General features: G+C 56.1%; 1 protein-coding gene across 1 annotated transcript in view; it reads right to left on the bottom strand.

Moving 5' to 3' along the window:
• Positions 1 to 3,413: 3,413 nt before the first annotated feature.
• The window catches only part of LOC105100601 (multidrug and toxin extrusion protein 2), a 35,709-nt gene continuing 16,960 nt past the window's right edge, over positions 3,414 to 22,162 (bottom strand). Inside the window, exons 9-17 of the mRNA XM_031469464.2 lie at positions 21,156 to 21,269; positions 20,046 to 20,113; positions 16,417 to 16,525; positions 15,806 to 15,881; positions 12,115 to 12,184; positions 11,157 to 11,289; positions 5,114 to 5,208; positions 4,137 to 4,194; positions 3,414 to 3,869 (exon numbers count right to left, since the gene is read on the bottom strand). Coding sequence (XP_031325324.2) covers positions 3,631 to 3,869; positions 4,137 to 4,194; positions 5,114 to 5,208; positions 11,157 to 11,289; positions 12,115 to 12,184; positions 15,806 to 15,881; positions 16,417 to 16,525; positions 20,046 to 20,113; positions 21,156 to 21,269 — 962 coding nt within the window. The 3' untranslated portion in view covers positions 3,414 to 3,630. The remainder of the gene's footprint in view (positions 3,870 to 4,136; positions 4,195 to 5,113; positions 5,209 to 11,156; positions 11,290 to 12,114; positions 12,185 to 15,805; positions 15,882 to 16,416; positions 16,526 to 20,045; positions 20,114 to 21,155; positions 21,270 to 22,162) is intronic.

Here is a 22,162-nt window from a genome sequence, read left to right on the forward strand (position 1 = left end):
TTTCCTCGATGGCTAATGATGTTGGGTATCTTTTAACGTGCTTCCTGGCTTCCTGGCATCAGGAGTACAGTCTTTTTAGAGACGTTATTTAACTTGTGGGATCTGGTGCTGACTCAGTGCCAGAACTGAACTGAGCTGTGAACACCCAGTTGCTGTCAGATCACTGGTATGGGAACCGTCCCCCTCGGAGCTCGCCGGCGCACGCTCCCGCCCGCTCCCGCCCGCTCAGCCCGCGGCAGGGCCCCGTGGTGACGGCTGCACTTCAGCCGCCGTGTTAGACGCCCCCGGATCTCTCTTTGCTCCTGTACGTTCTGTTTCTTTGCCGATACTCTGCTTGCTGGGACGCCATGCTCTTGGTTTCCTTTGTCCCTTGTCTGGCACATTCAGGGATAGTTTCTATTAATCTTTTCTTCCTACTAAAGGCCATACGTTCTTGATTCTTTGCATACATAGTAATTTTGTATTGAAAACTGGACATTTTTAATATTAAATTTTCTTTGAACAGTTTCTGGCAATTTTGAATAATGCTGCTAGGCACATTCACGTGGAAGCGTCTGTGTGGACGTGCTCTAAATTCCCTTGGGTGTACACCAGCAGCAGTACCGCTGTAGCTGTCTCACTGTTTCCCATGGCGGCTGCAGCATTTTCCTTCCCTGCCGGGAGTGCATGAGGGCCAGCTCCCCCCACGCACGCCAGGCTGGCCGGCTGTGTTCTGTCTCGCAGCCCCTGGGGCACGTGGAGCGGTCCCGCCTCGGGGTCTGCTTTGTGTTTGTCTGATGGCTGAGATGTTGGGCGTCTTTTCATGTGTTTATTGTCTGTATCTCATCTCTGGAGGAATGGCAGTACAGATCCTTTGCCCATTTTTAAAAGACCTGTAGATCAGTTTTAGGCTCAGAGGAGAGTCTCGCAGACGGTGCAGAGCGCCCACGGAGGCTGTCCTCGCATCCCCGCTGGCAGCACCCCCTAGTGGCGATGGCCTGTGAGAGGAACACACTTGTTACAGCCGATGAATGAGTACTGATACGTCGTTACTGACTGAGCCTGTGAGTTCCCTGCCTGGAGTTCCCTTCTTGTTGTCTGGTTCTGTGGGCTTTGGCAGATGTGTAAGATCACGTATCCACCAGAATGGTACTGGACAGAGTAGCTTCACCGCCCTACAAACACTCTTCACTCCACGTGCTCGTCTGCCCCCACCCCGGGCCCCTGACCTCTGTCCCCACAACGTTCTGGAGAACATCACAGAGCTGGAACATGTACACTCGCTTCTTTCCTTAGCAGTGAGTGCTTAAGCTTCCTGCATGTCCTTTCATGGTTTGATGGAGAAGATCTCCTCCCGTCTGCACCCTGAGAAGCGATGGGGCTGTTGGGATGAAATTCATGGAGCGGGGCCCACCTGACGACCCCCTTGACGCCATTAGCTCTCGAGCTTGTTCCTGCTGAGCTGTGGTGGTGTGTCAGGGCAGTGTGACGTTCCCGTCCTGGTGCCGGCCAGGCCGCCTCTGCTCCATGGACGTGTCTGCTCGTCCGTCTCTGCAGTGTGGGGAGCAGCCGTCCTGTGACCCCCGTCCTCTGGTCAATCTAACCGGAGAGGCGGAGACTCGGTGCCCTGTGATGTGATATCCACGCCCACGGTTCCTGGTACAAGAACTTCCAAATCCCATGGAGGTTCCTGAGAGACGGGGAGGGGGGCACCCTGGTTAATCATGCACAGCCCCTTTCAGCCATTACCCATGTCTACTAGGAAGGTGGCTCCTGGTGGCTCCTGGAAAGCTTCAGAGTGGCAGTTGGGCAGCAGGAAGACCAACGTGTGCCCAGAGGGTCGGACCTTCCAGCCCCACCTCCCCACCCCCCACAGAGGAAGAGGGCTGGGATGTGCCTGATCGCGAGTGGCCGGTGATCTAATCAGTCGCACCTACGTAAGGCGCCTCCATCCAAACCCATAAACAACAGGATGTGTAGAACTTCTGGACTGAGCACATCGAGGTACAGGGCGGGGGGCCCCCAGAGGGGGGCTCCGAGTGCCCGTGCACCCCCGTGTGCTGCTCCTGACTTGTCTCCTTCCCCACAAACCAGTGTCTTGCACAGCGTCTTCCTCCATCCCCTGAGCTGTTCTGGCAAATTCGCAAATCCAAGGAGGGGCCACAAGAACCCCGTTTACAGCCAGTCGCTGAGATGCAGGGGTGGCCTTGGGGGGCAGTCTCGTGGGACTGAGCCCTTTACCTGTGGGGTCTGATGCCAACTCCACGTGGCCTCAGAACTTCATGGAACCTGCAGGCTTCCTGTTGGTGTCGGCAGACTCGGAGAACTGCTTGTTGGTACAGAAACCCCGCACGTTTGGTGTCAGAATAGAAATAAGTCACAGACTCCTGGAGACGGGTGTGACTTCCAAGCTTCTTACATGTCACACTCGAAACAGTCTCCTGTTTATTATAGTTTTAAATTTCTTCCATAATATCTTACTATTCCAACAGTACTTAGATGTTTTTTCTGACTAACTGGCAGTGGACTTTTAGGTTTGACAGCAAACACAGTAGATAAATGGAGCATCACCAACAGAGGACACTGGAGGAAGCAGAGACAGGCGGTGGACTGGGGGGAGCGCCTGCAACCCGCACCTCTGGCAAGCGCCTCGTGTCCGGAGCACAAGCCCTCGGCAGAGAGGCAAGGAGGGCGCTTTCCTCCGAAAAGATGCTGAGATGCCCAGGAACCCCAGGGAGGACGATGGATGTCATTAGTCCTGTGCACTAGAAACGCGAATGAGAGCCGCGGTGGGACACCCACTACGACCGTGTAATTTGTTTTAAACGCTGGAGAGTCACAGCTGTACTAAATGCCACTGAATTACACACTTGAAATGGTTAGCTGCATGTGACGCGACTCCTCCTCAGAACTCTGCAGCGTCTTCTCTGTAGCAGCCCGCCCGCTCGGTGCGCTGCCTGCGGCATCCGGGCCCTTCCAGCCGCTCTCCTGTCACCCGCTCGGTCACAGGGAGGGAGGGGGGCAGCCGCAGGGACGCTGCTCCTGGGGGGCCTGGGACCTCCACGCCAGCTCACCTGGTGGACGTCGTGCTGGGAATTGGGGGGGGGGGTGGTTCCTGTTTGGATGGTCAGAATCTCTCAGCGCCTCTGCTAGGAGGAGCTGAGCGGCAGGAGAGGACACAGAGCCAGTTTCCCCTCGGTCAGCACGCGTGTTAAGGTGTGTATTTTATGACGTGTACCCGGCGCTACCGGGACGACTGGACCAGCACTTCACTCACACACGCCGACGAGACTGAACACGGGACCAGACAGGCACCGGCGGGACCAGCGGGGCATGGCACGGACGGTGCCCTGCTCCCCGGAAGAAGAAAGAGACTAAACGTAAGACGGAATGAGAACACCTCCAGCAGGGAAAGCCAGATTTGCAGACTTGAAAACCACGACAGATTTAATGTTTGAAAAGCTCACTTCAAATTGTAACTCGTTCCTTGCTCTTCAGTGAGAGCGCGGGTTCTCGGAATAACGAACAGAACGTCTGCGCCCCCCTTCCCCCCCGCCGAGAGCGACACCACTGTCCGGGGGCACGGCCGCGTCCCGTGCTCACGCCGGGCACAGTCGTCACTTCTGGCTCGTGGGCCGGCGGCGATCAGCGTCAGCGGCGGTGACTGAGAACTCTCACTACAACTCCTGCTGCTAAAACAGCAACAGCCGAAGCCACAGCCATCCCGCGATAGACGACCAGCTGCCTCCCCGACAAGACCTCCCCGATGGTGCCCGCCGCGTCCTGGCCGCGGTCTTCCACCGCCGCCAGCTGCGTGGCCTGTGTCTCTGGTCGGACGACGTCAGAGAGAATCACCACAGCGGACTCCTCTTTTTCTAGGACGCGTGGACCTGTTCACAGGGAACAGCAGGGTATTTACTGAGGGGCTAGTCTGAGAAAAGGGACGTCCCTGAAGGTGATACAAGATCACCTTGTAAACAGTGACTGTCATCGGTTGTTACACGTGAAGTCACCTGAACAGCACTTCCTCGGGGAGCCCAGATGCGGTCTCGCAGTTACAAGCGCAGACAAGTGCTACTGAGCGCGAGAGCAGGAGCCATGAGCGAGGCCGCTCAGGCTTGTGGGGCAGAAATAACGTCCAGAATGGCCTCGGTTACCTGTCGGGGCAGATGGGGCAGCCTCTTTAATCGTCTTCAACCCGGCTCGAACCTGCGCCTGCAAACAAGTGTCCAGCAGTGAGCTCAGTGTGAGTCAGGGGAGGCCGGTGCTCTGATGTCAAAGTGTCACTTAACTACTACTGAAGGGTTCCCCACGGGGCAGTGCTCCTTGGTCCTGAAAATGCCAAAAACATTAGAACATGATCTAAAAACCACTGTTCTTCTCCCCAGAGCACAATAACAACGTTAAAAGCTGCTTGTTCCCATAGTTGCAGACAACATATTTTCTGCACTGGGCCCTCTGCGTCCCTGAGCACGGAGAGAAGGAATAAAGTCCAAGGTCCCGTCACCTGACGGGTGGCTGATGGTGCAACGGGATGTCCCGCACACTGTGTTCCCTCCGCAGGGCAAACCGAAGACGGGAAGGACAGGCCACGTCACCACGAGGAAAGTCCACAGGGACAAGACGCGTCGAGGCTGGTCAGACCCCAGGCGTCCTCATCAGAACACTCCCCTAAGCCAGCCGCCCGCCCCCTCCTCAGACTCCGACGCAGTAACAGGGCCCAGGCTCACCCAGAGACGCCCGGAGGGTCAGGAGCCCAGCCCGCTACCCGCAGGGTGTGGCTCTGCCCCCAGGACCTGCCACTGACCACAGGGACTCAGCAGTTTGCTTTTAGCAGAGCAGGGACCAAACGACTCTTTTTTAAAGGTGCCTAGACAGCAAATCAGAAAAACATCTTCAAAGCTGGTTTTTCCCTGGTTGAGCCCCGCTGAGCAGACACTAAGCTCAGCCTGTGTTACCAGGAAAAGGTGCTGAGGGAGGGTTTGCTTCTGGCCCAGCCCTCACAGCAGATGCGTTCTGTGACTCAGAGGGAGTCGCCCGGCCAGTGGGTTTTGTACCATTTTGACCCCAAGAGAGTCCTCACCTGCCGCAGACCAAGAGGGCCACGTCTCTGAAAGGACACACTGTCTGTTACCTGCTCTGCGACGCTGTTCCAGTTTATCCTCCAGATCCACAGCAGGTACAAAAGGGCTTGAAAGAAGACGCAGACCAACAGTCCGGACCAGAGACCTGTGGGCGCAACGTGAACATCCCTGGTGAGACTTTCTTCACTTCCGTTCCATGCGGTTAAAGTCGCTTCCCTGACATTTCAGGTCCCTGTGGACCAGGATTAGACCCAAGCTTCCCGCTGAGCTCCCCACGGCAGTCGTTCTGTCAGTGGACAACAGCACCGCCCCCAGGGCTGCTGGCTGCTTTGCCTGCTGGCTTAGCCGTTTTGCTTACGGACTCTGTTCGGGCATAAAGTGCCAGAAACAGAGCTGAGCAGGCCGATGAGGCCGGTGCCCTCGCGGGGCTTCCAGTCCATGGGAGGAGATGGCAAGTCTGCAAGGAGACACAGAGGTTCTTGGGGTGGCACGTGCCCTGCAGGGCGTCGGGCAGAGCCCTGCACAAGGACCTGGAGCCGAGCATCAAGAAGAGGCTCAGGCGCTCTCGCTGGGGCAGCTGCGGGGGGCCCGGGCGGAGGGGAGGGCAGGCCCCGAAGCCCCGAGCCCGGCGGGAACCCGGGGAGGCTGCCGCCGGTGCACGCGCGGATGCACCGAGACCTGGCAGCTCTCAACACCCTCTCGGAAAACTACCCGCCTGCTACGTGGAACGTTCACTGGGAAACACAGGCCCCGTCAAAAACATAAACAGTGCCTGTCTGCTCATGAGAAGAAACTTGTTAAACCGTGCGCATGCCACAGAGGGGACATGCAGTGTCCCGCCAGTAATTGCAGCAGAACGCAAGCCGCTGACGCTGGGGTGGAAAGTGGTGTGAAATGGGACAGAGCCTCCGCCCTCCAGGACGCTCCGGGCCCCGCACTGGCGGGGAGCGCGGGGGCTGGTCCTCCCACGGCTCCTGGCAGTTTAACTGGAAAAACCTGGAGCCGAGAAGCAGAGGGACTGGCAGTTTGTGCCCGTGACCGAGGGCTCCATGCTAGGAATCCAGCCCCAGGAGAGACGCGGGGGTGTCGTCAGCCGTCAATCCCAGGATGCTGTCGCCGCGTGGTGTAGGCAGGGGGGCGGTAGACAGACGGCATGAGGAGCTGTCGCAGTTCCTAAAGCCGCGCCTTTACCGTGGGGTGGGGGCAGTTACACACTCAGTGCAGCCCCGCGCTCGTGTGTAACAGGAAATACTGGAATAAAATGCACTGAAGCGCCTCAGCTCCTACGCGTGAGGTGTGAACCAGAAGCAATTTTAAGTTTCTCCTTTATACTTTCATGCATTTCACAGAACCTCCACACAATTAACCTCTAACTGAAATAGCTTGAAAGTGTTACTTAACAAATCTGAGCACCTGTGGCTGCCACAGCAAGAAGCACCTTTATGGACAGAGGGAAATCGGACGTGCTCTTATTTTGAAGGAGCTTAGAGTCCAACAGAGGAGAGGGGTTCATGTTCTTTGCCTTTTTCCAGGAAAGCTGAACCGTGAGACCCAGCAGCCCCTTGCTGTCTGGTTGAACGGGTTCGCCCTGGTGTCCAGGATGGCATTTGGTAGAGAAGAGACAGTAAGAAATATGTGGCGGTTCTGTGTCCCAAACAGAGAACAACAAACTCCAGCCTGACGTTCATCAAAGAGCCCACAGGCTCCCAGTCTGTCCTGGTCCTTGTTCAAAAGACAGGCGACAGTGAAGACAGTTACTCAGTAAGCCACCGAGTGACGACATCCCTAGGCACCACCATCCGTGTGGACGGGAGAAGGCCCCCGGGACAGTCACGGGATTAGCACTTCACAGGGCAATGGGGACACATCCCGATCGATTTTGCACGCGGTGAAAATGTCCTGTGGCCACAGACCAAAAGGAGCCCCTTGAATACGCACTGCAACACTCGGTCAGCCCTCTAGTCAGACTGTTTTCTCCTAAAGAAAGTGAAGTTCATGGTTACTGAGGAAACCCACGAAGGTGCAGACGTGGTCGGCACGCAGAACACACACAGCGGCTCCCCCAGCACACGTGACGGGCCGTCCTGCACAGTTCTGTGCAGAGTCTGTAGAACCCTGATGAAGGGGACACATTTCTGCAAATGTGTATCACTTGCCAAAGCTGACCCCCCGCCAAAAGCAAGCCTACGTGAGCATTAACAGTAAACTCCCCCAAAACGCCAGACGTGACCGTTTCACAGAATTCCACCAAGCCTTTCCAAAACGGATTATTCCTACACTGTTGGTGGGAATGTAAATTGGTGCAGCCACTATGGAAAGCAGTATGGAGATTCCTTAAAAAACTAAAAATAGAGTTACCATAAAATCCAGCAGCCCCACTCCTGGGCACACATCCAGAGGACTCTGACTCAGAAAGACACCTGCACCCCGATGTTCACGGCGGCACCGCTTACGGCAGCCAAGACACGGAAGCAGCCTACACGTCCACTGGCAGAGGACTGGGTAAAGCAGATGCGGTGTCTGTATGCAGTGGAACACTACTCAGCCATAGAGAATGATAAAGTAATGCCGTTTGCAGCAACATGGATGGACCCAGAGGTGGTCATTCTAAGTGAAGCCTGAGAGAGAAAAATACCATATGAAACCACTCATATGTGGAATCTTAAAAAAAAAAAAAAGGCACTATGAACTCATCTACAAAACAGAAGCAGGCTCTCAGACATAGTAAACAATCTTATGGTTACCGGGGTAAGGGGTGGGAAAGGATAAATTTGGGAGTTTGAGATTTACAAATACTAGCCACTATATATAAAAAGATCTTTTTTTAAAGTTTCTTCTGTATGGCACAGGGAACTATGTTCAATGTCTCGTAATAACCTTTAATGAGAAAGATAACGAAAATGAATGTATGTATGTATGTGCATGACTAGGACATGGTGCTGTACACCAGAAACTGACACAGTGTAACTGACTGTACTTCAGTTTAAAATTTAAAAAGCCAGAATCCACCAGCTCAACAAAAGAACAGCACATCATAATCAGGACTGTTCACTGTGAGTAAACATATTAACGTCAGGAGATGTAAGGAGAACGTTTATCGGGTCACCTCCAAAGGCACTAAAAAGTTTTTTTAATTAAAAATAAAAGTACTAGAGGAATATATAGAAAAACATGTTAAAATCCTGTTGCAGAAGTGCCTTCAGAACAGCAAGGCGAGAACGAGGAAAGGCGTGAACCCCAGGAAGGAAGGAGCAGAGTGGCCCCTGTTCACACTTGACATGTCCGTTTGACAGGACGTCCAGCCGTCCTTGTTGGAAACATGCAGTAAAGCAGACTGCATGGACACTTGCTGAACTTGATTTTAAAAAACACGCACAAATTTATGTGTGTTTACATTGTGTATGTATGTCAGCACCAGAATCCCACCTGTTTAGTACAGAAACATCAGAAGCATCATCTCTAAAGTCCTAAAAAAAAAAAAAGAAGCCTTTGCGCTGATACCACAGCTGGTCCCACCGCTGGAGGCAGGAGGGGGAAATCCACGGCATCGCATCTGCTAAGCAGGACCTAAAGCCGTCTGGAGAGGCTGTGGCTGTACGTCTGGAGGACCCACGAGAGTCGACCGAGAACGCCTCACGTAGGAGGAGTTCCTAATTGTGCAGGACTCAGCGGTCACGCATGGGGTTCACGGCCCCTGCACACACTGCGCCGCCCAGGGTGTGTGACGGAGAGGAAGGCCTCGTCCAGAATGGCCACAGGAAGGTGAGACGTCTGAGGGGGGTCCGACAGGAAACGCGCAGAAACCCCACAAGGAGAGGGGTGAGGACGTGACTGAGCAGAGACTGACATTTCCAGAACGTTCACCAGACACTGAACATAAACGCCAGGCATGTCCGAGGTGCAGCCACGTGTGAAACACAGGTGGCGTCCGGGCCGCAGACCAGCTGACAGGTGGCCTTTGGAGCCGGCGCCCGCATCTTTTGGCAACAGTGCGTTTATTCTCTGCCGACAGAGAGCTCCTGGCGCTGTCTTTAGGCCAAACCCAGAAGGGAAGAATTTGCCTGAGGAGGAAATGAGGCGTCTGGAAAACAGTCAGCCTCAAGCACCCCGCCCCACACCCCTGCAGGGAAGCGGGCGCCGAGCGGGAGCCCTTCCTGAGAGAGGTGAGTACTCGGCAAGCCCGTGCAGGGTCGGCCGGCGGCGAGAAACGCCAAGACGAAGGCCGCGGCCCCTGCAGGCTCCCCCGCCTCCTCCCCGGCATGGGGGGGTGAGCCTCCCTTTCTCTCACAGGAAGGACGTCGCAGAGACAGCTGGTGAGACTGGCAGCCTCAGCAGGGCAGAGTTCTCGAGCCCGGGGGACTGAGCCAGAAAGGGCCGGGAACCCGGGACGCTGGCAAGGCAGCCGTGAGCAGCGGGGGCAGGGAGAGCTCGGGCACCGAGGAGAGGCCGCCCTGAGCCTCCAGAGGGGGGCGTTGCAAGAGCATCGCTCTGCGCCTCGGGGACGGCCCCTCCCCAGAGCAGCAGGTGGGACGTGCCAGAGAACGAGGAGCAGAGAAAACCAAGCGCCTGCTGGGCGAGCGCGCAGAGACAGTCCCCAGAGGCCAGCACCGCACGGGGCCGGCCACACGGGTGCTCAGCGATGGTCTGTGGGGTGAGCGAGGGCCCGGAAACCTCAGGGAGAGACAGCGTGCGCCGCGCTGACCGGGGTGGCGCTGGGTTCACATCTTGTCTCGTCACTTCACTGTCCCCTCGCCCCTTCAGGATCCAGCTGCTCCGTGAGTAAAGTGGAGTGAACGTCCACGGACATCATCACAAACTTAAGTGACGTGACGTAGCTCTGATACAGCTCTTCGTGAAGAGTCTCTCACATCCTATGAAGTGTAGCTTTACCTTATGTTTTAACTAAAAATAAAAGTGCTGGAGGAGATTACATACAAAATGTTAAGACTCCATTACAGAGCAGTAAGGCAAGGAAAAGAAAAGACATCAAAGTTGGGAAGGACGGAGTGGGTCTATTTCTGCTTACACGCGACACGACCCTGCGTGTAGAAAGCCCCGAGAAGCCGCACACATGGGGCACTGGGGCTAAGCAGTGAGCTCAGCAGGCTCACGAGAGCCCACAGAACCCAGCTGTGCTCAACGCGCCGGTCATGAGCAATCTGAGAAGGAAATCAAGAAAATAATTCCATTTACAATAGCACCCAAAAGAATAGAATGTTTAGGAATAAATTTAACCAACAAAGTGAAAGACTTGCACACAGAAACCTCCAAAACACTGGTGTAAGAAATCAAAGCCCGAAAGGAACGGAAAGGCCCTGTGCTCGTGGGCTGGAGGGCCTGACTCTGGTGCCCTGGCAGCGCTCTCCCCGAAGCGTCTAAGGCCCAGCGGCCTGCTTCGCAGAAGTGGAGAAGCTGATCCCCATATTTGGTCCTCAGCAGCCAAAACAAAATGGAAAGAGAACGACCCTGGAGGACAGTAAAGCACATTCTGGTTTCAGAGCTTACTGCGCGGCGAGCAGCGAGGCCCCGGCATGGGCCAGGCGCACGGACCAGCGCGGCAGCCTGGAGTCCGGCAGGAGCCCCGCACCGCGGGGGCCGGCTGATTTCCCACGAGGACCCCAAGACCATTCGACAGAGAAAGAGCAGTCTTCCAACAAACACTGTTCCCTTCATCTGTGTAATCCTGGTCCCGTTTTGGGTCTGAGCTCAGGCATCATGGCCTCGCAGAGCTATTCTGAGCCGGTTCTCTCCAACCTGCCACAGGTGCGCATGGCGCCCAGGCCTTCCCTCTGGGAGGACCCAGCCCAGACGCAGCAACTGTGAAACCGCTTACTGTCGGTCCCACCCTGAGGGCGGGACCACGTGTCTTTTCTTCAAGACTACGTTTCCAGGGTTTCTGTGTACAACTTACTGTGCAGTAGTAACGTAACAAAGACACACTTTGTACATTCTGTGTACAAAGTAACCACTGAGGGGGAAGATCATTTTTCCTCCCCACAGGGGCCATCTTCCAGATGGACGCTTTGTGTCTCGAGTTTACCGTCAGGTGACGAGTGAGGTCAGAGGTGCGTCACCGAGAAGGCAGACACGTACCTACGATCCCTTGCTGAGCAGCAAACATCAGAGAGACTCCCAGCGGAAAACCGAGAAGGTAATAGCCAACGGCGTTCAGGCAGGCGCCCATCTTCTGATGGCCCGTGCCCCTCAGCACTCCGCCAGAGGTGCCCTGAGGGGAGAGAGCCGGTGAGCACGCCGTCCCTCACAGGGAGGTAGCGGGAAGCGCCTGCCTCTGGAGGTGCCCCGCAGCACCCACAGCGGGATTCGTCAGACACCCGCAGGGTAACGGCGTGTAAGTCTCTGTTTTAAAATATTTTATCAAAGCATATGTTTAAAAAATGTAGCGGTTTCACTGACGGGAATCTCAGCGAAACTAGTCCAGTATCACGGCTAAAAACCAGTCACGCCCAGCACCAGGTGGTGACGGCCTTGCTCTCCTCCAGTCTCGCCACAGCCGGTGTCCAGCCACAGGGGCCACATCTTCAGCATGGCTGTGACACCGAAGTCCCTTGGGGAGAAAAGCAAGAAGGCAGATGGACCCAGAAATCGTGTTGTGAGCATGCAGTGATGACACCAGGAGCAAACGCCAGGGGATGGTGCCAGGGAACAGCAGCAGGGCCTCCCAGTGCCTGTAAACCTGCAGACCAGCCGGGCAGGGGCTTCCTAGCGGCCAGAGCGAGCCGGGGGGGGAGGGGGTGCCCTGCCCTGGAGGAGCCAAGCGGAGACCACTTCACTTCGTGGCTGGAAGCCACGTGGGGCACCCAGGCCCCAGAGGAGGGGAGGAGGCCGGGCGGCCGGGCCGAGGGCTTCCGCCATGAGGTGCTGCACTCTCACGTCACCCGTCTGACCCTCAAATGGCTCAGGCGGCTTTAAGCAAGAGCTTTAAGCTCCCTCTTTTCAAAAATGAAATTACGGGCATTGAATTCAAAACTAGAAACACAATGCAGGGTTTGCTGGCTGTAGCAGACAGAGCAAAATCACTCGGAATACTCACCGCGAGGGCGTCGAACAGATGGAAGGGACCAAAAATAGGCATCACGCGGCTCACCAGGGAAACGATGCCTCTGGGGGGGGAGAAAGCCGTCAGCGACCCAGACCCGCAGCCGGCAGCCCGCTGCCCACCGACGCCGCAGCCCCAGCGCTGCCTTCGCCACTGGCGGCGCGGGTGCAGTGACAGCTGGCTGGCTGCAGCTCCGCTACTCAGAGTGCGGGTTAAAGGGCCGTGGGCGGGCCTGCCGCTGTGTGTTCCGCAGGTTCGGGGAGGAAAGCAGCAGGTTTCGGGCTGTGTAAGGCCATCGTCCTGTGAGCAGAGCGTCCTCAGAGCTCCCCCAGACACGGGGTGGGAGGCCAGTGCTCACAGGGACCATCTGCCTCCTTGTGGATCCCTGAGCTCTGCCTGACGTGAGGGCGGGTGTGGCTGCGGGGGCCCTGGGGCTCTGGAGAGTGACTCCGCCGAGGCGGGGGTGACTGAGGCCCGCACTGTGGATCCAGCGTGGACGCAGAACACGGGACTGACGGCGGTGCCCCCCAAGGGACGTCGTCCTCCCTCTGCCCCTGGAGCGGAGGCTGGCAGGCACCACCAGCTCACACAGCCTGTGGGCGCTCCCCTCTGGACCCGTGGCTCTGCACAAGCAGGAGGTGCGGTGGAGGCCAAGGGGAGGACCACCTGGCTGTGCGCTGGAAGGGAGCCCTGACGCGTGTCGAGAGACCACAGTGAAGGCGGACGTGTGTGCGATGCAGACGCAGGGGGACCCTGTCCAGTCGTCAGCTGACCACCGAGCTGGTGCCACGGGGACTTCAGGGGCCACGCCCAGCCAGGAACACAGGCTTCACGGGCCCACTCACAGAAGCCACCAGACAGCAGCGAAAGCCAGGGCAGCGGCACGCAGTTCCCACAACTGCCTCATTGTAAACAAAAAAAGCCCACCTTTCAACAAGAAAGATCGGCCCGTACACATGGCGAACAGGCAGCAGAGGAGAACTGTCCCCGCGGGAGCCCGGGCTGCAGGCTCACGAGGCAGGGCTTCAAGTCATCTGTTCAGAACCTGCTCAGAGCGTCGAGGGAAACCACGTCCGAGGAGCTAAAGGAAGTGTGAGAAGGATGCCTCACCAGTAGATACTGTCAGTCAACAAAGAGAAACTTTTTAAAAAGAGAACTAAATAAAAACTATGAGTTGAAAGGTCTAAAGAATAGAGAGAGATCCACTGGAGGGCCTCAACAGCAGGTCTGAACTGGCGGGAGGAAGGATCCGTGAGCTCGAGGGGAAGGCAGCTGAGCTGATTCAGACTGAGGAGCAAAGAAAATGAAGGGACGCCACCGAGTTCACCAGCACACACCTAGCGGGAGAGCCAGAGGTGTGGCGAGGGGGAGGCAGAACGAGCACAGGGAAGAACGGCCGGAACTGCCCGGGTCTGATGGAAGACACGGGTCTCAGAAGCTCAGCAAGCCCCAGGCAGGATGAACGCGAGCAGGAAGGCAGGGTCGCTGGCGGAGGGTGCTGGGGTGGGGCCGGCGGCGTGAGGAGAGCGGAGAAGGTACGCTGCGGCTGCAGCGATGGGCAGTGAGGTGGCCAGAGAAAACCGAGGTGGGCAGTGCCGAGGGTCTGCCTGCAGTCAGTGGCCAGAAGTTTCTAGTGGAACCGACGTGCCCTCTCCCGTAACTTTTCTGAAAGCGATCAGCGGTTGGCACACAGTGCACACCAGGGTTCCTCCAGGGGGGTTCCGCCACCAAGGAGGGGCGCTCCTGAAACCACGAGCCGCGGCACCCCTGTTACGCAAGGAGAGGAGGGAAGGCAGGGCCGTCGTGACGGACGGAGAGCGTGAGCCCAGAGCCCGCAGGCTGGAGACGCCGCAGAACCCTCTTAAGTCGCCGTGGGGAGGAGCGTGCTGGAAGCACGAGCGTTGGGCTGGCTGAGGCCTGGAGACGGAACAGCCGTGTGAACGACCGAGCCGAGAGCGGGACCAGGGAGAGGCTGCCTGAGGCGGCAGCGACGCTTGCTGGGGGGAGGGGCTGGGACAGTGGGTGCCTGGGCGCAGTTCACCCAGGGTGCTTACTGGTAGGACTTGGGGAGAGAGGAGAAGACTGTGGTGAAGATGCCAGAGTTTTAAGCAAAAGAGGAGGAGACAGAGAGAGAAAAGCCTCCGTCACGTATTCAGATGCCGGAAGTCGAAAAGGGTAGGAACCACCGTCACTGACAGAATCAGGGACCAGAAACGCGAGGTGGGTCAAAAACTAGGAAAATGAAGATAACTGGGCACAGACGCAGGATCTGAAGACAGCCGCGTGAGGGAAGCTCGACCGGCCTGGTGCGGTGCAGCCACCAGGAGTCCGGCAGGTAGGACAGGCCCAGCGCGGCCCTCGGGCTCGCGGGAGTTCAAGACAGCGGGGACTCAGAAGCACAGCCCACGGGCTGGTTACCATGGAGAAGGGAGACCCACAGAGCCCGGGAGTCACCTTCAGATGCCTGCAGGCTGTGACTCGGCAACGGGCCTGGACCCCCACGAGCACGAGCCCCGGCGCCGGCGCGCTCGCAGGCAGGCCGCAGCTCGAGGCGCGGCGTCCCGAGGACGAAGGCCGCCGCGGGAGGCGGCACGCTTCCCGTCTCTGAGGCCGCGAGAGGGCGAGCCGGGCAGGCTGGCCGGCGTGTTCCGGAGGAACCCCCGTGGAAGATGGGTGATTGTATCACGTAGCCTTTTCAACCCCTTTCATCCTAAAATTTTATCAGACTTGGAGATTTTTTGCCAGTGTCTCTCCCAGGATGGCCCCCGTCCCCTCTGCTCGCCCCGCTCTGGGGCCTCCACTCACGTCCTCCCTGGGCTCATCGCGGCTCACCGACGCTGCTGTTGCTGCAGGCCCTTTCTCGCTGAGCTTCACTTAGGGCTCTCTGTGGCTGAGTGAACTGTCTCCAGGCTCACCCCCCTTCCCTCCGGGGTCTACCCTGCTGTCACCTCACCCCGCAGTTTCGTCTCGGACAATCCTCGCTGTCTGACCTCAGCCTCCTCACGTTTCCCTTACCGTCTTGAAAATGCAAAGCCCTGTGTACTAACTCCACCGTGTGTTTCGTCTCTGGGTCGGTGTCAACTGACTGATGTTTCTGTGGATTTTAAGTTTTCACTCCGCTGCATGCCTGCTAATTTTTAACTAGGTGCAGATACTGTGAATTTTACTTTGCTGGATACCTCATATGCGTGTATTATCCTAAATATTCTTGACCTGTGATACTGTTAAGTTTCTTGGAAACAGTTTGATCTTTCAAGATCTGCTTTTAAGCTTGGTCAGGTGGGGCCAGAGCAAGCTTCATTCTAGGGCCAGCTTTCCCCTGCTGTCAAGGCGGGGCCCTTGTGAGAAGCCCACCAGCTGCCCCATGCGTCGCGAGGGGGTGTGTGTTCTGGCTGCTGGGAGCACAAGACCCCCCTAACCCTTTGCCCCATCAGGGATCGTTCTGCCTGCTCCTGCCTGGCGCCCGCCCGCCCGCCCCACCTCGGGCCCCGGGTCACACCTTCCGTGCCTGCGACCTGGGTCTCGGAGGAGGGGAGGGGTTCCCATGGGCTTCCTGCACTCAGACTCGTTCAGGTGCAGCGCTGTGGCCTTCGCTGCTGGCCGCACCACAGGCTGCTCACCTCTCAGAAAAGCGCGGTGAAGGAAGCGTGAAACGAGCCACGTTCTTCTAGGAGGCAGCACTTACCTGTCGCTGGTAAACACGCAGGCAGCCACGTCCTTCAGGGCAGCGAGCAGCGCGCCCACGACAAGCGCACAGGCCCCTGGAACACAGAAGAGACGGCTGGGGTGACACGCTCTGGGGGGGGAGGCCAGTCCGCGCGCGGGCTTCCCGTGCGGTCTGTGCCGACGGTGTAAGAAACGGTCACTTTGGAGAGTTTCTTCCTACTGTCTGTGCAAAGAGCTGCTGAGGTCAGGTGATGCCAACTCGTTTTCTAAGGGAGACTCGGAAAAGATGCTCAATAAGGTGCCAGCACCATCAGAACCCCTAAGGCTCAGATTCCAGAGGGGCAGCTGCCCAGGAACCCCAAGGACTGGGCACACGGGCTCTGGTCAGAAAACGAGCCTGCGTGTGGTAACGCTGCCTCTGAAATGATGTCCGTGGTGCCAAGCGGAACAGTGTTGAGTTGGTACCTGATAACAAGGCCATACTTAGAAGCTTTATTTAGCTGAGTCAATGAGAGATGGCATAAAGAACAAAGATTTCTGCTGCATGTGTGTAGGGGAACCACTTCCTAGAAACACTGACCGGTCAGATGGGACCCAGTAAGGAGGCAGGCCGCAGGACCGCACACTCACCTGCACACAGGAGGGCGGTGACGCAGGCCCGCCGCGCCTGCTTAGCCTCCCCGGCCCCCAGGGCGTTGCCCACGCGCACACTGGCAGCCGTGCCAAGGCCAAGGGGCACCTAGGAATGAATGGTCACAGATCATGAGAAGTCAGAGGGTGTGAAAATTAGAACATCTGTGTGCTCGGGTCTAACTACACAGAAACCTGAGATGGAACCAGCGATCCAGGTTCTCGAGCTGGTTCCATCACATCCCAGACGCGTGACCGTGAACTCACGGCTCAGCCGAGTTCTTCACAGTCACAGATGTGTAGCGGCTGCCCTGATCCCTGCCGGCACCAGGGGCGTCGGAGCAGAGCTTCTCAACAACGCTGCATCTGAGCAGCCAAACACGTGCTGCCAAGACTCGGCTCAGCCTCACTGCAGGATAAGGGTTAACGTATTACAAATGTAAATATATAAATGATTTGTAACAATGAAGTGAACCATGTGAAAAAGCACTTAAAACAAAGCCTGGCACAGTGTGTGTGGGAACGCCATAAAATCTGATGAAATCTCACTCCCGTTGTGTGACCCACTGTGTGTCCAACCTTCTGTACGTCCAGTTACCCAGCAAACTGAATTATGTCCCTTCAGATGCCGAAACTTTATTTTAATTAATTATGGATTATGGAAATCTGAAGCTGTAAGCAGACCATTATTCAGCCTGCAGGATCACCCTCTTGACTCCCTGTTGTCACCCTTTAGTAACACCCAAACAGCCCCCGAGGGCAGAACTCTAACACGAGTTACATAGAAAACTGGCTTTAGCTCTCACGCCTGCTTTTAATAACTCCACAGCAGTTTTAAGTTCGCATTCCTGCTAGAAGCAGTGTCCTCATGAGAGCCTTCTAATGTGTTGCTGTTTCAGAACCAGACTAAGTTGATTAAAAAAATACATATATATAGTAAAAATTGTGAAGATTAAGAACTTGAAAAACATTGGAGCTAAGTACATGAAAATTTGCAAGACTTGATCCAGCAACCCCATTCCCGGGCACACAGCCAGAGGGAACTCCGATTGAAAAGACACCTGCACCCCAGTGTTCATAGCAGCACTGTTTACAACAGCCAAGACATGGAAACAGCCTAAATGTCCATCGGCAGATGACTGGATAAAGATGACGTGGTATCTATATGCAGTGGAACACTACTCAGCCACAAAAAAATGCCATTTGCAGCAACATGGATGGACCCAGAGGTGGTCATTCTAAGTAAAGCAAGCCAGACAGAGAAAAATACCATATGATATCACTTATATGTGGAATCTAAAAAAAAAAGAAAAAGAAAAAAGAAGACACTAATGAACTCATCTACAAAACAAACAGACGCGCAGACACTGTAAACAATCTTATGGTTACTGGGGAAAGGGGATGGGGAAGGGATAAATTTGGAAGTTTGAGATTTGCAAAGGTTAACCACTGTATATAAAAATAGATAAAATTTCTTCTGTGTAGCACAAGGAACTATAGTCAACATCGTGTAGTAACTTTAATGAAAAAGAAGAAGAAAACGAATATACATATGTGTATGTGTGACTGGGACGTGATGCTGTGCACCAGAAATTGACACACTGTAACTGACTGTACTTCAATTTAAAAAAAATTTACGAGACTTGCAGACCCCAAGTATACGTACGTGTCGCCTTTCAGCCCAAATTGGAGGGCCGGCTCACATGCTTTAACCCTCTTCCTTCCCAGAATGCCACTAAAGTGTCAGTAAAGACGCTTGACAGAAGAGAAATCCATTGACAACACTGAGAGTGAGCGGGTGGACCAGATTCTGGAGAGGACCCCAGGAAGCCGAAGTCCAAGCAGAGACAGGAGAAGGCTGGCTCTCCGTCATCCCAGAGCAGCCCCGGCAGCATGGTGGTGACGAGCAGGACGGGGGTTCCCCGGGAGGGTCACGGGCAGCAGGGCCACACCCCACTACCCACTGGACCTCCCACTCAGGCTTGTTTTCCCCCTAAAAATAATGAAGGGTGTTGCTTCGCTGTCTATAACAATAGAAGCCTGGGCAGGAAATGGAGCAGCAAGGCAGCTGTCAGAGGCTGAGGGCAGGAGGGACGGGACTTGGTGTCCAGTGGTGTTTCGCAGGAGGAGAAAATTCTGGAATTGATTTACACCAATGTCAATGTACTGGACGCCACTGAACTGTGCAGTTAAAACTGGCTAAGATGGTAAATTGGATGTCGTGTGTATTTAACCACAATTAAAAATAAATTTATTTTTAAAAAAAGGAAGCCTGTGACGGAACAGGTGGAAAAACAGAAGCCCTGAAGATCTGAGAGGACTGCAGAGAGCGGTCATTGCACGCCTGCAAACAAGCCTGCGTGGCAGCGTTTACGAGCAGACGCTAAACTGAATCTGCTCTGATGGGACGTCTCCCCCCTCGACACCAGACCTCCGCGCAGAACTGTCCATCTGGCTGCCTTTGCTCCTTCACGACCTTCAAGGCCGATGCACTCAAATCTGGTTTGTGTTCATCCCTCCACAAGGGCTCCAAAGACCCCAAAGCCACAGGACGCTTCCCACCCGCCGCCAGCCGTCCTGCGGGTCCCCCTCCTCCCCCGCCTGCCTGGCCCGGCTCCTGGCGGGATCCCCTCCTCTCCCGATTGCTGCCTGCCGGGCCTGCCTCAAGACCCTCTTCCTTTCTATTCCGAGGTGACCACATCTGTTCCCCCCAAATTTTTTTTCACTTTTAAGAGTAAAAACTATGTATAAACAAATAAAAACGGCCCACCATCCCACTGCCCACATGGCATCTAGCTTTGAAAAACAAGACACAAGCAAAAGGCAGACTTGTACAGGGTCGGATATTCAAACAGCACGGCCCCCATGCAGTTGCCCTCCGCACCCAACCCTGCGATGCCCCTTGAGTCCCGCCCATGACACGGCGAGGTCGCCACTCCCCCTCCTGCACCTGCAGCCTCTGCCTGCTCCCCTGGCCGCTGCCAGCAGCCTCCGTCCCGCCCTCCCTACTCGTCCTCTCAGCCAGCTTCCGCCCAAAGCTCCCGTCCTCATGCACCCCCTCCCCAGGAGCTGGCTTCAGGCCTGAGCCCCCAGGTGCTCCTTCCCTGACGGAGCCCCTGCTGGGGCCGCGCGGGGACCTCTCGGCCAGGCGGCGCCCTCCCTCCATGTCCCCACCCAAGACCAAGACCAGTCCTGCCTGCCACCTGAAAAGGTGTCCGTCTGTCTGTGCTTCCGTGCATCTCTGACACTCAGCTTCCTTTAGGGTGCGTATTTTATGCGTTTATAACACTCTCGTTCATCTGTCTCCCCACCCGACCACGAGCCCCAGGATGCAGGGGCTGTCCCCCCTCAGCCTCCACTGTCCCCAGCGCCCCGTCTACGTGTGCAAGAAGCTCAGTATCTCCAGCAAACGTGCCAGGCGTTTCGCTTTCTCGCAACCAGTCTTCACCTGCAGAGTAGATCTCAGTTTTTCCCATTTTGTGTTTGAGGAAACTGAAGCCCAGAAGGGTTAAGAAACGCGCCCAGCGTCACAGCTGGGAAGTAGCCCCCAAACCCACGCCCCCCCCCCTCGCCGTGCCCCCTTGCGCTGTCGGCCCCCCTCTCCCGCGGCCAGCGCAGCACCCCCTTACCATGTAGGCTGCAGAAGCCAGTTCATAAATGACCGCCTGGGCCCCGAGCTCTGTCACGCTCACCAGTCCTGGGATGTGGGCACAGACACACAACACACTTCAAAAAGTGGGCGAAAGCAAATGTTTTCCTTAGGAAACCAGAGCAGGTCTTAATTTAAGAGAGGCCAACACTGCCCTCGGAAGCACCAGCCCTGTGGCAGGATTCTCTGCTGAGAAGCTCAGACGTCCAGTCCCAGGGAGCTTCCAAGAACTGAGGCAGCTAAGATGGGACACAGGCTCGTTCCAGCCCCTGCTCCCCAGGGACAAAGCACAGGGCTTGAAGTAGAAAACAGGCCCCTAGAGGTGCAGGGCGCCCCACAGGGAGCCAGGGTCACAGTCAGGGGGGAGGACCAAGGGCGGGGAGCCCTGACAGCTGATGGGACGATGAAAGCATTCACGCGCCCACAGGAACGCCCACGTCAAGCGCTACCATCCTGCCTCCTGCTTCCTCCAGCCCGTCACTGGCAGTGGGCGGCTAAAGGGTACGCCTGTGACCAAAACTACCACAGGTCTGACAGAAGCAGAGCAAGGCTCGGACAGCCCGGGCAGCCCCTGTGTTTGCAGATGTCCTGGAAACTTGGCACAAAGCCAGAGAACATCATCTGAGACAGAAGGTGGCCAGAGGCCAGAGGCCTAGACTCGGGTTTGTTGTTTTGTTTTTAACTTTTGAGGGGTGGGTGATTAGGCTGTTGGTTGGCTGACTGACTGATTAATTAAAAGGAGGTACCGAGGCCTGAACCCAGGACTCAGCGCAGGCTGAACGCCTTGCGCTCTACCCCTGAGCGTGCCCCTCCCTGCCAGGCTCAGGCTTTGTTCTCCTGCTTCATGACCTTGGCAGGTCTCCCCATGACCCTGGCAAACCGCTCTTTCTACAAAGTGAAAGGCTTAGGGCAGCACCAAGCCCTCACCCAGCTTGAATACACTCATGGCTGGGCGAGGGTTTACACCTGTGCTGAAATCTGCCACGAGCCTGTGGAGCAGAGCGGGGAGCTGCCAGGCGCGGGTTTCCTGGGGAGCTCCGGAGACGGGCAGCCAGGCTGCAGCCAGGCTTCCACCGAGCTGCTGACAGACCTGCCAGGAAGGTTCCGATCTCGAAGGTCCACCACTCGATGCACAGCATGAACATGCTGGGGACCGCCAGCCGGATGTAGAGGCCCCACTCCTGGAAGCAGTCCATGGTCCAGCCTGGAGGACACGGGAGAATACATTCACCTTCCCGCGGTCGGACGCCAGCAGTTCCACTCCACACACCCACCTCCGCCAGATGCGCAGAGACGGGCAGGAAGCACCATGTGCCAGGAAAAGGAGACGTTGTAAGGATGCCAGCAAGACTAAAGTTTGAGGTAGTGGGAACGGAGCTGACAAAAGTGCAGTGAGACTGAAGCGTGTACGTCCTGTGACCACACGTGTCACAGCGTTCGGAGCACTCCAGGAGAAGCCGCGTAGGATGCACACTACGGCTGCTGTGCTCGGGGGGTGCTGAGGCGTCACGGGGCCACCAGGGAACCAGAAAAGCACGACACGGCGGATGCGGACTGTAGGCAGAGCAGAACACTGGGCACACCCCAAGCCGTGCAGACAGACCTGAAATACACTGTGAAACTAGAGGAACTGGACCACAGCAAAACTGAAGACGCCTGTGCACTGAAAAAGCACAGTCAGCAGAGGGACAGGGCAGCACAGAGCAGGAAAGGAGACCTGCAAACCACCTGTCTGACAGCACAGTATCCTGAATGTAAAAGAACTCCTCCAACTCAACAGCAACAACAGTTAAAAATGGGCAAAGGACTTGAAGAGACACTTCTCCAAAGAGGATTCACAGATAACCTACAAGCCCGTTGTTAAAAAAAGATGCTGAGCATCTCTAACCATTAGGAAAATGTCAATCAAACCACAGTAAGATACCATCTCACACCCACCAGAAATGGCTGATTTAAAGAAACAGACGAAGTAAGTGTTGGTGAGGATGTGAAGGAACAGGAACCCTTGTGCATTGTTGGCGGGAATGTAAAATGGTGCAGCCACTGTGGGAAAACAGTATGGTGGCCCCTCAAAAAATGAAAAATAGAACTACCATA

Source organism: Camelus dromedarius, chromosome 16, assembly GCF_036321535.1.
Source record: "Camelus dromedarius isolate mCamDro1 chromosome 16, mCamDro1.pat, whole genome shotgun sequence".
Classification (NCBI taxonomy): domain Eukaryota; kingdom Metazoa; phylum Chordata; class Mammalia; order Artiodactyla; family Camelidae; genus Camelus; species Camelus dromedarius.